The sequence below is a fragment of the Camelina sativa genome, chromosome 6, assembly GCF_030686135.1.
Source record: "Camelina sativa cultivar CO46 ecotype springtype chromosome 6, ASM3068613v1".
In the NCBI taxonomy this organism is placed as follows: Eukaryota; Viridiplantae; Streptophyta; class Magnoliopsida; order Brassicales; family Brassicaceae; genus Camelina; species Camelina sativa.
The window spans coordinates 6,168,209-6,185,953 of record NC_141885.1 but is presented as its reverse complement, the minus strand read 5'-3'; the positions used below and the strand labels follow the sequence as shown (position 1 = coordinate 6,185,953).

Below are 17,745 nucleotides of genomic sequence, written 5' to 3'. Positions count from 1 at the left end.
ATTCGATTGTTACAGAGAGTAACTACGTGAACCGAAACAGAAGCATGTATAGAGAATAATTGTATTTAGATGTCTAATTTATTACTGATTTTAGTATACATATAGGGTTCGTAACCCCAAAATAGGGAACGATTTTCAATGGAAAAACTAAATAATATATATTTTCTTTCACAAAATTTATTCTTGAATTCCGACTTGAGTTTGGCTACCAATATAAACGAGTGTGAGATCCGACTCCCACATCATGTATTAATTTATTTAATTTTATTGTAGATTCTTATCAAGTTAAAAAAATATTTTAGAGCAACACAATTTTTTTTTTAACTTACATGATTTTAAAAAGAGTAAAAAAGAAATTACTATTTTAATAATTGATAATTTGTAATTGAGTAATTTGAAATAATATTATTTTCTTGATAAAGATAATAAATTTTAACAAGAAGTACCACATTTCAAAAAAACTTTTGAGAAATACCATATTATTTTTCTCTTTTTAAAAGTAACACAATCCAGTTTTTTGGTCGTGAGTATGTAACCATTTTTCCCTTGATGATTGTGTGGCAAGGGATGAGAGTGGATTAGACGTGTCAGAACTGCAGACTTTAAATGTGAAAAATAAATAAATGACAATTTTGAGGAAAAGAAGAAATAAAGGTGGAAGATCTAAAATAACAATATTTTATAAAAAAAGAATTTGGAAGTTAAAAGATAATGTGGAGAACTTTAAGTTTTCACAAATACAATTTTTCTCTTATCTACAAATTTAAATTGATAGACAATATTAAATTGGTAAACAATATTGAATTTCTACAAACATGGACAATATTTTGAATCGGTAGATGATATTAAATTTTCAGAAATAGAAATTTGTCTACTATTGTCCACATAGATTTGTCAATGTAATGTGGCTCTAAAACATGTCCACCGAGTTAGAAAACGTTGTCTACCATGATTTAAGATTCGGAAGTCAACATTCAAAAAAACCAATGACAACTTGCCCACCATTTGTCTGGGTGAAATTAGTCCATCAACTAAAAATACTATAGTCTATAATATGGTTTTAGTTATAACTTGATAAGGGACAATCTTTTTACGTGTATTGTTGTCTATTATTGTCTACAATTTTCAGAATTGGTAGACAACATTGTCGATTAAGATACAACTTATCCATATGTTTAAGCCTAAACAAAAACAACACCAAACATCAAAATTTTTAAGTGAAATCAAACGTCACGGATAGTAGAGCGACGATTGGTTTGTTGTTCGACCCGATCCGATCCAACTGAGCCTAGATATGTTCATGAAGTTCCATCCTCTTCTTCTCAATCTCATCTTATTCAGCTATAAACGCAGAGAGAAGAACAAGTCAATTGATCCTTGATTCGATGTCGAAGTCTTTAAAATTGAAGTCTTTAAAATTGAATTCTCAGATGCATCATCACTTGCTGGAGAGGTTTAATCATTGTTAGAGAAAATAAAATTGATTTGGATGATATTGAGAGTATCGTCAACTTTATCTTAAAATTTTTATAGAGAACTTTTGTATCTATGTAGATCGACCCATCAAACATTTAAGTAAAATAGTGAGAAATACATGAGAGAGAGAGAGAGAGAGGAGGAAATAAAAAGAAGACAACAAGAAAGAAGAACAAATGGAAAAGAAAAAAAAAACTGATTATTTATAAAGAAAATATAATGTTTGATTTAGGACCGTTTGGTCGTTTTAGTTAGTTATTGTGATATTGGTGAAAATACATAATCCAATGTGGTAGTGTATATAAGTTTGCCTACAATATATGGTATTATTGTTAGAAAACTCTAAAGATAATATTATCTTTGTAACTTGATTATTTCATAATGTGAACAAAACCAAAATTGATACTTGTGAAAAAAAAAATTTAATCTTTAATATGATATTGAAAAAAACTTAAACGTTAATTTAGAACCAGTTGAGAGATTGTATTCCTCCTCTTAGAGAAATATCATATTTGTAATTTGGACCCGAACAAAAATATTTTACTTGTAATTGTTCAATGCAGTAAACTGGTGGCTCTGATGCTCCTAAGTCCTAACTTGTTTCTACATGCATGTTTTTTCATTTCTCACTAGTATAAAAAAACATCTATAGCCACTAAAATTTTCATGGCTGAACCATAAAATTCGTGGCTATTTCATCATATAGTAACAGAAAAACAACGTGTCTATAGCCTCGTAGCTAATTCAATTCATGACTTTTTCGTGTCTGTTTAACCACATAATTGACACGTGCACTTTATGGCACATTTAGTCACGAAGGACCATATTTTCTGCCACAAAGTATTTGTAGCTGTGATACACCCGTTTCAGAGACTTGCGTAGAGGTTTAAAAGAATTAATTTGGCCATCTATGTCACCAAAGTGCAATTATATTTTTGGTCAAAGGGCCTGAGAGAACTCCAAAGTTAAGTGTGCTTGAGCTGGAGTAGTTTCAGGATGGGTGACCTTCCCGGAAGTGACTGTCGGAACTGTGCGAGTGAGGACACAACACATGAAAAGATCATGTGGTGATTTGTAGGGACGGTAACTGAAACGACCCGACCCATTTTAAAAAAAAAATACAATATATAATCAAGCATCCTATACTACTTAATTAAACCAACCCAAACCACAAAAACATCATTTAAACCAGAAATAACCATATTACACAGCTGAAACGTACAAATAATACCACACCGACATATCATTAATACAATAACATTCCTAACCATTCTATCCAACAACCTAACATAACTCTAATCAAGGTTCCAACACATAACCATAAATAACCAACAACACACAAATGAGACCCTATATCATCCTCCTCCTCATCGCCTTTATTCCACGTTCACACTTTGCCTTTTCCTGCACCGCAAACACAAATTGAGATGCATGAGTATTTAATAAACACTCAGTGAGGCCATCCTCCCATCTACTGGGAAGCCAACTGAGATTCTATTATTAAAGCAAACAACCAAAACACAAACAACACAACAAACCAGAAAAACAAGACTTAAGTCTGGTGTCGACCGACACTAGGCCGGTGTCGACAGACGCGTCACTGGTGTCGACCGACACGTCACTGGTGTCGACCTACACTCAATCAACATGGTGTCGACCGACACTAACTGGTGTCGATCGACACCACCTTCGCAGACACGATTTGCACGAAACCGAACGACGAACCTCCTTTCCAAACCGTTTCCAAACCGTCCCAAACTCTTCCAAACTTCTCAGGAACCTATGGGAACATGAAAAACAACCAACCCACACAAGCAAAACACCACAAACACAAAGAAACAGCCAAAACAACAGAGATCTCAGGCTTAGATCAACCATGGTCAAGCACTCACGTCTTTTGCATGAAGATTCTCACTCGACAACGACAAATCCAACACTTAGAAGCCTTCTCCTTTGTTCCTAGCACAAGATCTTCACTTCACAGCAATAGATCTCTCAAGAACAGCAAAGGATCTCACAAATCTCTCTCAAAAACGTTTTCTCCTTCTTCTCTCTGCTTCTCTGTCAAAAACGGTTAAAAAGACGAAATAAGTCGAGTTCCCCTTTTAAACTCGAGTTTAGGGCTTCTCTTAAACCAACCATGCAAACCGGACAATTAAAATCAAACCAATCAACCGTAAGATATGGATGGACTCACAAGCCTAGTAAGAAGACATGAGACCCATTAAAGAAGGTGGACCCATTGATTATGATTGGGCATGGGATCCACTAAGAGGTGGTGGTCACAGCGTTACAGTAGCTATTTGGTGACTAGCGTTGCTACAAATTTGTGTCTAATTATTTTGTGGTTAATTGTGTATTTGTCCAAAAAAGAATAATTTAAATTATAAAAATCAGAAATGTGAAATGAAATTCCACATTTAAAACCATGAAATCCAAATACCAATATTTTCAATTACCACAAGCACTCTTATTTTACATTTCCAAAAGACTCACATAACCATACCAAATATCTTTATTAGATACCCAAATATTTCACAAACAAACCTGAAACTGAAAATAGAAAAACTATGCACACCATGCATCTAAGAACATTGCAAGAAGGAATAGCAAGTGAGGAGGCATTTTGGCCGAGACTATTGGGAGAATCATCCTCTGCAAAAGACTGCAGTAGTAGTGTTGCTACAAAAAAAAGCGAGATTAGTAGTTGTAAGTTAGTTAAAAAAGTGAGTTAACTTAGAGGAAATAAAATAAATAAACCACAAAAGTGTGCCAAGTATTTACCCTCTTCTGAGGAAAAAAATGTCCAGCACCTCCATGGTCCCAAGAAATTGTTTTGCTATGTTGTTAGGATGAATTTTATAGACGGACAAAGGTCAACACCAAAACCTGAAACAAGAGTCAAGAGAAAGTATCATCAATTTAAAAAAACAGAAGACATTATACAAAATTGTCGGAACAAACAAACGCAAATCAAATTATTTAAAACTTACCATAAAGGTCCATGTAATATTCTTCCTTATCATATATATGAAAGAGTAATGTCGTTACATATATAACAGGTAGCAAAGCGTTGCTCACTTGTTTGTTGGATTAAACCCATAATTTTGTTCTAATTTTAAAAATATAAACCAAACCAATACTTAACTTTCCTTAATTAAACGTATACAAAGGAGACGAACAAAAAGGTTCACCCAAGGGGTGAGCCTAAGTATTTTTCAAAAATTAGTGGGATGGTGGGAATGTTTTTGCCAAATTTTGGGTTTGTCCGCCCAAACAAAAAAAAATAATTTTTGTTTTATATTTATGTTAATTATCTCATTTTGAATAACAATTCATAACTGTTTTGAATAACAATTATATAACTAAATTTAAACCTGCGGTACACCGCATGCATACATTTTTATTATTATTTATACTTTATATTTTTGTTTTTGTTATATATTGGATCTTTTCCAAAAATAGAGGAATAACTAAATTTCCTGACCGTTTGTGCGGATGAATGTTTATATTAATTTTTTAACCTACAATACACTTCATGACCATTTGTTTGTTATATTTAGTTTGTTTTGTTTAGTATTTGAGATTCTATTTTGATTTTAATTATTATAACGAAAAATAAGAGATCTAGAAACATAGTAAGTCATTTATACACTATGATTAAGTCACATTTTTTTTTTCAACCAAACATTAAATAAAAAGAGAACTCCAAAGTTAGTTGCCAAAACTGGAGAAAAAGAGTTTACAAATGAAATTTCAGAAAATAAAGAGTTTCCTCTGTTAGGTCAGTGCCTATGCCCTGATAGTTCCAACTCAGAATCTTCACATTCTAGCCGGCGGTTTCGGGAGAGCCCCCATCCCTTTCTTACCTAGACGACCACCATCCGATGGTTTACCGGCCATTGTAGAGTTACCCTGTTTCCCCATCATCTTCTGTTTGTTCCCATCACCTGCATGTTTAGACAAAACCTTAGCAAGTAGACGTTTCCCAGTAGAAGCCAAAGCCAAAGTAGCTATCCTAGAGCCACTAACCCCTTTTCTAACATAAGGACTAATAACCCTCCGTTTGTTACCACTCTGATCTCCTAAGGTAAAAGCAGCCATAACACTATTCACTACACCCACTTCAAGGTCAACCGGACCGGAAAGAAGAGAAATACATTGCTGACCACCATCAGACTCTCCTTGAGGGTCAGTCTCCTGACCAGTGTGTAACTCGGTCTCCTGACCAGAATGTAACTCTATTCCCTGAACTGGAGAAGCAACCAACTCCTCGACAGCCTTGATACCACCCTTAGCATTATCCTCAAACTCACCATCCTCAAGCAGATCATCAGTTTATACCACAAAATCCATAGCCATAGAAGCCACACCATCACCCTTATGAGAGAAACCATCCAAATCACTGGTCACTTGTGAGTTACTAGATTCAGATACACCCACAATATTTGGAAAACTCAGCTGGGAATGCTTCTCGATGGGAGCCTCTTTAACCTTGTACAAGGGTTTGGGCCAAGCCGGCCCAACACCTTTCCTATTGAGATGGAAAACATGAGCCTTACCCGACGGTTCCCCATACCCTGATTGAAAGCCGCGGCGACCAGCAACCTCACCAACATTCCTCTTTTGACCCCAAACCGGACCGTGAAGCCGCTCCTGTTGACAAGGAACAGAAAAGCCACTATCACCAATCCGTTGCTGCGGTAGCAAACCATGGTCACCAACATCCGAAGACTGGAAATCTAAAGCTCTCTTAGCATGCTTCCTAGGCTTTTCCCAACCCCCAACGTTGTGATGTGACTCTTGCTTCCCCAAAGGAAGCTGCCTTTGACCACCCCTTTTATCCAACTGCTCATCAATGCCATGACCAGGACCAAACTTCTTAATCTCTGAACACACCCTCGACTCATGAGTCATCCTAAAGCAATGATCACATACACCCACCAATTTCTCATATTCTAGAGAAACCACAATTTCATCACCTGTATCAAAAGGCACCACCATCTTGAAAATTAGAGGATTAAACCCATTGACAGAAACACACAAGCTGCTCGATTCCTCATCAACCTCTTGAATCTTCCCAATCTTCTTACCAATGGCTTCAAGAGTTGCCACCTCCCACAATTGCATCGGAATCCCAGCCACCTTCACCCAAAAATTAATTGCAGAAGGATATGTGGAGGAAATGATCGGTTCCCATCTCACCAGAGAAACCATCCAGCCATCAAAATGATAAGGACCATTCTGAAGAACGGACAGAATATCTTCTTCATCATCAAAGTTGAACGGAAAGACACCTTGTCCCAGATCCGCTCCCACTACTTTATCCTCCAATTTCCAGATTTTTGGAAAATTTGCTACCAAAGACTCCATTCTTTGGCAAACCGGATTCATTAACCTCCCAATGAGAGTCATAGAGAACTGCTGGATTCTCTGAGCCAGAACTGAATTGGAGATCCTCACTGTGTCAGTACGAACCAAGGAAGCTTTACTCTTGTTGAACGCCACTTGAGCCATAACTCGCAACCGTAAGGGACGTTGAACACTACTCAAATAAAATAATCGCCAGATGCTGAATGAACTGAAACGAAGAAGCAGCCAAGGAGAAGGAGTAAAAGAAATGATTCCTGAACATAACCCTAGCCATCGCATAAATACCTCGTCTACAGCACTTACACCAATACAGGACACAAATCGAATATAGGAAATGCAAATCGCTGACCATACCAAAGCTGATCGTATCATCAATGCTCCGTTAATCCCTGTTACGATAGACCCAAAGGAAGATCCTGAGACCTTCCATAATCCAAATAGAAATGGATCCTTCCCCCAAACCGAAAAAAAAAAATCCAAAAGAAAAAGGCGATTGCGAGAGAGAAAAGGAGATTGCGATGATGGCTGGTTTTGGTCTTAGGTTTTGATATGGCGGTTCTCGTTGTTGTGGGCGGGGGGATGGAGAGATGATCTCTCAATCTCTCGTTCGATGGGATTGGTTCAGGGATGGAGCGGAACTTCATCTTTGAGTTTTTTTGGATTCCGACATTTATTGTTAGGATCTGGTTTTCAAAAAGGAAAATTGGCTTATGTGGTGTTTAATCTTCTGATTTTTACGGATCTGGAGCCTGAAAGCCTTAACGATCTGGTATCTGATGGGATTACGTTTGGTCAGATTTGGTGGTTTATCACGAATTCGGGTATCTTTGGTGGATTAAGTGACATGTCCTAATGATTTAATTATTTTACACAAATTTAGTTAAATTAACTTAATTTTTAATTTTTATATGTCAAATATTTTAATATTTTAATAATGTTAACAAGTAATAAAATGAGGATTTAACCCATGTTAGTATAAATTTATTGATATTTTATTAATTCCAACATATACTCTTCATAACTCATCTACTATATAACCATATTATTTAGTACTTTATTTTTTTTTAATTTTACATATTCGTAATATTTTTAAACTTTATTAAGTTTTTATATATAAATTATAATATTTAAATAAATGTGAATCGAAGTTCTTCTTACGTTAAGAATCAAAGCTCACAAATTTTTAGAAAACAAAATAGTAATCAAATTGTTGTTTTCTTTGTTTGCAAAGGATTCAGAAATAGAATATCTTCAATACAAAATAGAAAATATGGTTAAATAGATCATAGTTTCTGTTTTTATATTGATTATGCTGTATTTTTTTTTAGTTAGAATGGTATGTAAAATATTTAGGAAACAAAATCTGTAGTAATGTTAGTTTTGGAAAATTTTTAGATATTAATTTTGTAAATAAGTACAAATAATAGGGTAAAACTCAAAATGTACTTCAAATATATATCCACACTTAGAAAAACAACAATTACATAATTGTTATTCAAAATCATATAATTAAAAAATCTATATATATATATATATATAGATTTTTTAATTATATGATTTTGAATAACAATTATGTAATTGTTGTTTTTCTAAGTGTGGATATATTAAAAGTACATACACTAAATATGATTTAAGGTTAAGAAAATGATTATATTTTCAAAACATTAAAATTAAATATATATTTTTTTTATAAATAGATAATTTCAAAAGATTGATTTTATATTATATATGTGGTTTAAATATGTTTATATTGGAATATAGGGTTTGTAGTTAAGTTTTGGGGTATAGAGTTTGGAGTAAAGGTTTAAATTTGTGGTTAGGTTTTAGATTTGAAAAAATACAATGTTTTTACAATTGTTAGATCTGAGTTTTGGGAATGTTATAATTATATTTCTTTTTAGAGTTTATGGTTTTAGGATTAATGCTTATTTGGATTTTCACATAGCCACAAATTATTTGTGGTAAATTCGTGGTTATTTTATAAAAAAACTTTAACATCTATCTTAACATTTTTGAAGAACATTTTTGTGTCATCCTCTCTTATCTTTGTATCCAAACAATTCTCAATTAAATTCTCTAGAATCCTTACAACCAAACACAATCATTTCCTTATTTGATAATATTAATTTCCTTAAAACTATCTACCTAATTTAAATCAATATGTTAGATTAAAATATAATTCTCATTGCACTTTTATTTAATCTTATATTTAATTATTTTAATTACTATTTAATACATAAAGTTAATAAAATTTTAGATTTTTTTCCGCATATGATGTGATTTGAATTTTTATAAACGGATATATATTTTAAAATTTTTCTTAGGATATTTATACCCAAACAAGTATATCAACATATATAGCTCGAAATACATTTTCAAAATACAATAGGGTGCTATCACTTTTTGGTTTTTTGCCAGATTCGGGTCAGATTTTTAACTAAAATTATAACCGATTCAATTATCCGGATCCTCCTTAATATTACCGAATATTTTGGGCCGGTTTTTAATCTATAGCGTACTTATTTACATCCAATTAATGCCAATTAATGCCCATTGTATCTTAGGAAAGATCTAACTTACATGCCGAATTTTTAGTGCTGAGTTTGAGAAAAAGAATTGATAACACAAATTCTGTAATCACATCCCTATAATATAACAACTAATTTAAGATGAATACATCTTAGAAAATATCTAATTTGTGTTTAATAAACGATTACGTATTTGCTAAGTTCTTATTAGCCTTAAATGTACACTATTAATCCAATAATATCAATTGAGAATCAAAATAAGAATATGCCATATCATTCATTCCTAAATCATAACTAACCAAATAAAATGTATATTCTCAACTTGCGAATCAAGAGTTTATACAAAACTTATCTACAACAGTTAACAATATATATATATATATATATATGCAATTCACCATCGACTACAAGCACCGCTAAACTATTACAGTATTATATTAACAAAATAATAGACTTGTGGTGTACCACGGGGTAAAACCTAGTCTATTTTATAGTTGAGATTATTGCCAATGTAGGCATTATTTGGTAAGGACATTCGGAAATAGGCACTCTGAACAGTTAACTTTTACTGTGGACTAAAACTTGCAATGAACAGACGAATTTACCCTTGAGAGAAAGAGCGGGAATGTGATGGTTCATTGGGCAAGTGGGGTGGTGAAGTCATGGTGATTAATAAGGAAATTAAGAATAATGAACATAATATGTGGAGGCGAGGCAGGGTTTGCACTGTTCGACACAATATTTGATGTTAATCGTGTGGACAAAAAATAAGAAACAAACAGTAGTTTGGTGTACTAGGGTTTGTGGATTAACATAAATAAGTGAGTTTCGAGAAACTGTCTACAAAAGAGAGAAAGACGTCGTAAGTATCAAATTACAGAGACAGTTACAGATCTTAGTGAGAACAAGAAACTAGATGATCGATTCCGACGAGGAGGTAACTCTCATAAACCTTGTTTCTTTTATTATCTCATATACGTATATTGGAAACTGAGAAGCATAGGTAGTAAGAATAGGAATTTATGAATCATATTAGCAGAGTAGGGAACAGATACAGAGCTTATCTTTGTCGTTTGTTGTATCAGCTGAAACTTTTGATTTGTTGGTAGACCCGTAAAGGAGGGGGTATTATCGGTGAACAAGATTCAGTTATTATGGTCTACGAGATATGAATATCGTATAGTGACATGTGTATGCCGTATTACATATGATGAGTCAAATGTATAATTTTCCGCCTTTGGCTTCATTGCAGGGTATGGACACTCCTATACTCGTTTTAATTGGGGACTGGGACTATTATGCTGATGGAGGGTGGAAGTTCGTTGTAGAAACCACCTGCCCAGCCCAATGCATTATGGTTTCGGAAGAGATGAGATACAACACGTTAAATACAAGAATTCAGAAGGAATTTCAGAAAGATGTTGAAGGAGTCTTACGTCGAATTACATACTGCCCACCAACCGAAATGTCAATATTTTCTGCTGGGAAGACTCCTCCGGTGTCCATTACAACTGACACAAGCCTAAAAAATTTCTTCAAAATCAGAGCCACAACAAAACCTATGAATCTCTTCGCTACATTTGATAGTGGTTATCGCATAGAACCACTTAGCCCACTCCAGAACGTAAATGGAATTGTTGAAGGAATTATCCACCTTGAGGAGGGAACGCCTTATGTAGGCAGTTTAGATGTTGGTGCCTCCACATTTCAGACTGACGCAAACCATCATTTCAGGAATGAGAGAAGAACACCGTCAGTGAGAGACTCTGAAGAAGAAGCTGTTGAAAGAAGTTATGCTATAGACCTCAACAACATTTATGATGCGGACGTGCAAACTCAACTGGAGGTGATAGAAGAATTGGCAAGAGACGCACAAGGTTTGAAGAGTAATAAAGGAAAAGAAAAGGTCGCCTGTGAAGAGGTTGAAAGAGGCATTGCGGAATCGGAAGATTATGATACAGGGGATGAAGAAGACTATAATTACGATTTCTTGAATGTAGTCGTTAACAGGGAATGCAGGGAATTGCGATTGGATGATGGAATGGATGAAGGGGAAACATCAAATGCAATGAGAATGACAATTCTCGATGAGGGTGTGCCTGAAGATTTAGGAACAGCAGAGGAGGTTGGTGGATTCATTGAAAACATTGCCCCTGCAGGAGTACAACCAACTGATGATCTTGTTATAGATTCAACATCATTGAATAGAGAGGATGTAGAAGATCCGGAGATTCAGCTGAGCCTTGCAAACATCTATAATGAAATAATTGCAGCTGATGTTGTCCCATCACACGACTGTGCTCCTTGTTATGAGGATGAGTTCATAGAGACACAAGAACTACCTAATGGTGTTTATGATCCCAACAACGATGTGATATTCATTGGGAGGATATTCAGGAATAAATCAGAGATGCAAACTTTGATTGCTATATATGCAATCAAAAAATTCTTCACTTACCACCAAGTAAGATCAGATAGGGAGCGGCTTATTGTTCGATGTGTTGATGGAAATTGCCCTTGGAGAGTATATGGCAGAACTGCCGGTGGAACTTCGGAAAACATGATAGTGAGGACAGCGACACTCACACATACATGTGACATCACAACAAGGTCTCAATATGGGAAACTTGGACCGAGAGCTGTTGACATCCCTGATATAGTACTGGATAAGCTACGCGTTTCAATAAGTTACATGAAAGCATGGCATTCAAAAGAGAGGGCTGTATTAGCCGCTAGAGGCAGCTCAGAAGAGGGTTACAAGCTGTTTATGGTTTATTTGCACCTGCTGAAACAAACAAATCCTGGTACGGTTTGGGATGTTGTGAATAGGAGAGTAGATGCCTGGAAAAACAAGTTTAAGTACTTGTTCTTTGCTCTTGGCGCTTGCATTCACGCAGCAAGGTTCATGAGGAAAGTTTTGATTATAGATGCAACGACTATAAAAGCAAAATTTCGTGGATGTTTGCTAACCGCTAGCTTTCAAGATGGAAATTTCCAGATAATGCCTTTGCGGTTTGTTGTAGTTGACACTGACAACGAACAGGCATGGACATGGTTTTTCAAAAAACTTGTGTCCATAGTTCCGGACGGAGATGACTTGGTATTTGTCTCCAACAGGCACAACTCAATCTACGCATCATTAAGGAAAGTCTATCCTCTCGCGAAGCATGGTGCTTGCTCCGTTCATCTTTATCGAATTGTCAAAAGTAGATATAGTAGACAAAAAGGACTCGCATATTTGGTGGCAAATGCGGCGTGTGCTTACACAGTTGGCGAGTTCAGGCAAAAGTTTGATGAAATCGAGAGGAGAAGTCCTTTGTGTGCGAACTATCTAAGAGGAATAGGGATCTCTCACTGGTCACGAGTGTATTTCCAGGGTAGAAGATACAACATTATGAGCAGCAACATTGCCGAGAGTCTTAACGCTGCAATGGCTAAAGCTTTGGAGTTCCCTATTGTTTCAATGGTAGAGACAATACGGTTAATGAGATGGTTCTACTGTAGAAGTTTAAAGGCTAACAAGCATCTCGGTCCTGTCACACCTGAGGTTGAGGAGCTACTTCTCAAACATCTCTCTGATTCTGCTGGCTTAAGTGTGTCACCAGCCAGCGCAGACATATACCAAGTTAGCAACAGCCATGGTATCACGTTTACTGTATATCTAGACAGGAAGACTTGCAGCTGCAAAGTCTTTGAAACACTTGGCATTCCCTGTTCCCATGCATTGGCGGCTGCAAGGGTTAATGGGACTCCAATACCACGGCTAGTTGAAGAGAACTACAAGACTGATTTATGGAGAAATACTTATAGTGTTGTCGTCATGCCGGTTCCTGATGCTGTTGACCACGACATTCCAGAAGAAATGCTCAATCCAAATGGAGTTCCCCCGGAAACAAATGCAGGGCCAGGACGCCCAAGGAAGAGGAAGATCCCTTCAAATGGCGAGGAGCGGGAAATTCAACAAATTTACATCTTAAAAAAATTTGAACTCTGAGGTGTTTAGTAATTAATGGATGTGGTTCCATCTATGTTTTATTGTTGAAGCGAACAAAGATAAGGAAGATCGGACCAAGAAGGTGCAGTAGGTGTTATGGGACAGGCCATAACAGGGCTACTTGCAGGAACCCTATACCATAGGTTTGTCTACTATTAATCTTTGTCATCACCAACATATAAAGCAAAATAAGTAATGCATAGGATGTGAAATGTCTGAGCAGGGTGCAGGAGAAAGCAGTGGGAGGAAGGAAGTGGTATGTTTTTTTGATGTAAATAGAAGACATCATGGATGTCTGGGATAAGATGCAGTAGAATGACCACGGAAGAAACAACGCCTTTTGCAATGTACATAAGAAGCTGCACGAAATTGGGATTTGCAACCGGGGAGAAGCTGGTACATTCCATATACGAACCACAAACATTCAACAGATAGAGCGAATGATGAGAGAGTACCAGAACGCGAAACACTGTTGACAAACATTATCAGCCGCACAATTGATATAAGTGTAATGGGGGATATCTTCTAGCGGGTAACAGTGGGTTTGCAAGTAAAGACCAGAACCTGAAGGACCAAGTCGCACTATTTGCTAGATCACCATGTCTGCAAGGGCGACAACTTCTTCCCAATGACTTACCATTTCCCAAATATGCGAGATTGTGGAGATTCCAGTTTGATAATCACCCGCGCAAATCCGAAACACGCCGCAAACAAAAGTTGCGTAGACAGAATGAGTGGACGACAAAGTCAACATCGCAAACGCATTCTCGTCAGCGCCTTCTTGACAGAGGATACGTAAAGCCTCAAGATGATTTGCAGTAACATTTCCATGAGCCACGCATCTACTGAAAAAGGGACGATAAATTGAGTCCTTCTTTACGATGGAACTGTCAAGCATGAACTCTTAAAGATCAACGGACTGTAAGACAATGGGCGAAAAGACCGATGAGTTGGTTTCCTTTGAAGCATATATTAAAGGAACAAGGGACCTGAAGCCGTACTTGGCAACATAGATGAAAATATGAACAAGTAACTCTTTTGGTAGCTGACCCATTAGGGGAAACTGAGTTATGATATTCGGAGGACTAAAACTGTTACATATATACCAATAATATATGGAGGAACATATATGGCCTTTAATTAGGTTAGTTGAAACAGGGGACATAGTGGATACAATTTAGCTAAGCAGTAAATGGTAAAGAACGTTAATGATATGACAACGCTGCTAACAGGTGGTAAATAAAGCTAATATGAGTTAGCTATCCATCAAATCAAACTACCGGCTTCCATTAAATATTATAGAGTGTGTTCGCAATTTAATAAATGGCTACACGGAGGTAAATGACATGACATTATTACATGTCTGTAGAGGTCGATAAATACCCTCTGTAGTAGGTGAATTTATTTGACGACAGTTAATGAAAGCGTTGGAATAGGATGTCTTCTGGTGGTAAGAATTGGATAAGTATTAAAGGAGATGAATAAACATTAAAATTATGGAATACAGACCCCTAAGAATGCTATAAATAATGTTGTTTACTTGGTAAACATAGCTCAACAAAGATGGTTTACTTACCGCCAGATATTCTCTTAGACATTGTAAGGAGGGTTGGGAAAAGTGGATTCAGAGAGCTTGGTCCTTTCATTGCGAGTGGGCCAGATGGGAAAGCCGCTGTTTTTTCACCAGAAGTCTTACAAGAGGTCGACCTTGATGAATTTATATTTGTAAGCTCACTAGCTAACGAAGGATCGCCATACCGTTCTTTCTTTATGAAATGTTTTGCAGAAGGAAACATTACAGCAACATACGTGGAGGGCCTACGACTTGCTGTGAAAAATGGGCCATCACGTAATAGCTTGGACCTCCTCCACCGCGCTGAAGATCACATCGTCTACGCTGCATTCGCTTTTGCTATACTTATGATAGTTAGTGGACATTTTGAAGAAGGGATGGGGTGCATGATGATGTTGTCAGACAAAGTGGGGTGGCTGGATACAATGGTGGACATAGCTAACATCGTCATGTCTCAAATCGCTGATATCGAGCCTCCACTTTCTGGTAACTATGTTGCAACATATAGGTACCCAGCAGGTGACGTCCCAATTTGTATTCATTTTGCGTGTCATATGGAAAACGTTTGCTTCGACTGCATAGGGTACTGGTACTCGCGTCGAGTCCGCAACCTATGCTGATAGGCATATTTGGGAGTTGTATTGAATAAGAGTTGTAATGTTAAATGCGTACGTTTGTACTACTTTAAAACCAGATGAAAGTCTCTAAGTTATGATATTATATGTTGAGTGTCACTTGAAGTGTGGTGGATGCTGCATTTATATAAATTAGCCGACATAATGATTTTATTAAACCCTAAGGGGGGATAATTAGAGCCTAAGGGGGATCACTAAACCCTAACTTTCGGAATACTAAACCCAAACATTTGAAAGCGTACAACTCTCTGCAATAAAACAAAGGTGGAGTTCGAGAACATGTTAAAAAGAAGCAGTTTCAAATCAGAATTGCTAAACCCTAAGTAAGGGAAAACTAAACCCTAAGGGGGGATAATTAAAGCCTAAGGGGGGATCACTAAACCCTAACTTTCGGAATAGTAAACCCAAACATTGGAAAGCGTAGAAGTCTCTGCAATAAAACAGAGGTGGAGTTAAAGAACATGATAAATAGAAGCAGACTGAAATCAGGATTGCTAAACCCTAATTAAGGGATCAATAAACCCTAATATTGAGATACTAAACCCTAACATTTGAAAGCACATAAGCATATTGAATATAACAGAGGTGGAGGTTTAGAATGTGGTGATGACATAAAACAACAAACAAACATCATATATAAGTAGAAACCATTACATTTATATTATAAATCAGACGATGAGATAAGACAACGAAAGATAAAACAGCGAACATATTACATCACTGCAGTTTAGCAACCCTATAAACGAAAATTAGAAACAACATATTTCTACATGAAAACTTTATCTCATTATGCGAGGATAAAAGCTAGAACACATCATTGAACTTGATGATAAGCCAGTAGAGAAAACAATTAACACATCTTGTCTACAAGTTGCAATTGATTCCAACACGAGCGGGTATACTCTCAAGGATGAGGAGGTTTGAAAATAATCGTTTTTGAACAGGCCGAAACATCAGAAGGTGGCGGTAGACGGCATTACCAATAGCCTCCAGTTCCACAATATTGCCAAGACGAGCAAACAAGTCGTAAATTGTTGCAAAACCTTCAGACGGAAACTGAGCAAATATTAGGAACATACCCCTTGGAAAAGTACCGTGGTCTGACTCCGGCACGACAGAGAAGAGCATTCCAATAGCATGGATTACATCCCCATATTGGGATGCAATACGGAGGCTCTCAAGGTAGGTCGCAACCGGGTTCTCCGCAAGAACGCATTTTAAAAAAAATGCCCGAAATGGGGAGCCTTCATTGACTAGGTCAGCGTTGTTGAAGAACTCATGCAAGGGGAGAGAACGGAGTACGTCGGCTGACAGAGCAAGCTTGCTTTGTTTTTTGCAACTAATAACAACAGCGCAAGTGAGGTGAAAGTTGTAGATGCAACACGTTTGTATATTTCGACAACGACATCATCAAGGAGATTATCCATTATGAAAAAGTGTAAGAAAATCTGAGCGAACTAAGTAATAACCACAACAATAACTTCCTTTTTGTAGTCGAAGAACTCATAAATGAAATATTTATGTAAAGTTGGTGAGTGGTGGTTGTTAACCAGCAACTTAACATACGTTAATATGATTAGATAATTAACAAATTAAGTAGATAAATATATTAAACAGAGTTGTGCGTTTGTAACCAAAAACCCATTGGCGTACAAAACAGATGACAATGTGAAAGATGAATGAGAAATGAAGTAACATGTCACAACGATGGTAGAAAGAAGTCTAATAGTCAGCTTATAAATTACAGAATAAGTGACAATATTACAAGATGGATAGAAAGACATTTAACATGTATAATGGCAGTTTCATAGAAGGACTCAAGAACAGAAGATTACAGACAAACCTTAGCAATAAACTCTTCGTATACATCGATAGCATATTGCATACGAAACATGTTCACCATCTCATTCGTTATATATCCCATCTCCTTAGTCGAGAATTCGTGAGAGTGCATCTCAATAAATTTCATAACATACGCTCCACAATCTCCAGTTCGAGTGTTTTGCGCAAGGCCTCCAACGCGGCAGTAGGTGAACTCTGAATCATGTACATGACTAATAGCATTTACTTCGCAAGATGCCTTAATGAGGTGAGGCAACATTTTCACCACTGGCTCCATATAAGAGGCAACATCTTCTTCAGATGTACACTGCATATATGGGTCAA

General features: G+C 36.4%; 1 protein-coding gene across 5 annotated transcripts; it reads right to left on the bottom strand.

Moving 5' to 3' along the window:
- Positions 1-5,039: 5,039 nt before the first annotated feature.
- LOC104790533 (uncharacterized) lies at positions 5,040-7,700 on the bottom strand. Of its 5 annotated transcripts, none has more exons than XR_015560475.1 (3): positions 7,153-7,700; positions 5,509-7,057; positions 5,040-5,426 (listed from the first exon to the last, which is right to left on the bottom strand). XR_015560475.1 is itself a non-coding variant. In XM_010516305.3 (2 exons), exon 2 carries the CDS (start codon positions 6,991-6,993, stop codon positions 5,815-5,817), a length of 1,179 nt encoding a protein of 392 aa, XP_010514607.1. In that variant the 5' UTR covers positions 6,994-7,057; positions 7,153-7,657; the 3' UTR covers positions 5,040-5,814. The 5 variants fall into 5 exon arrangements, 2 of the variants coding, with proteins under 2 accessions (XP_010514607.1, XP_010514608.1); XR_015560476.1 differs by having other exon boundaries at positions 7,204-7,593; XR_768705.3 differs by having other exon boundaries at positions 5,509-7,686.
- Positions 7,701-17,745: the final 10,045 nt, after the last annotated feature.

Coding starts and splice junctions, on each gene's coding strand:
- LOC104790533 (XM_010516305.3), bottom strand. CDS start 6,993: ATGGCTCAAGTGGCGTTCAACAAGAGTAAAGCTTCCTTGGTTCGTACT.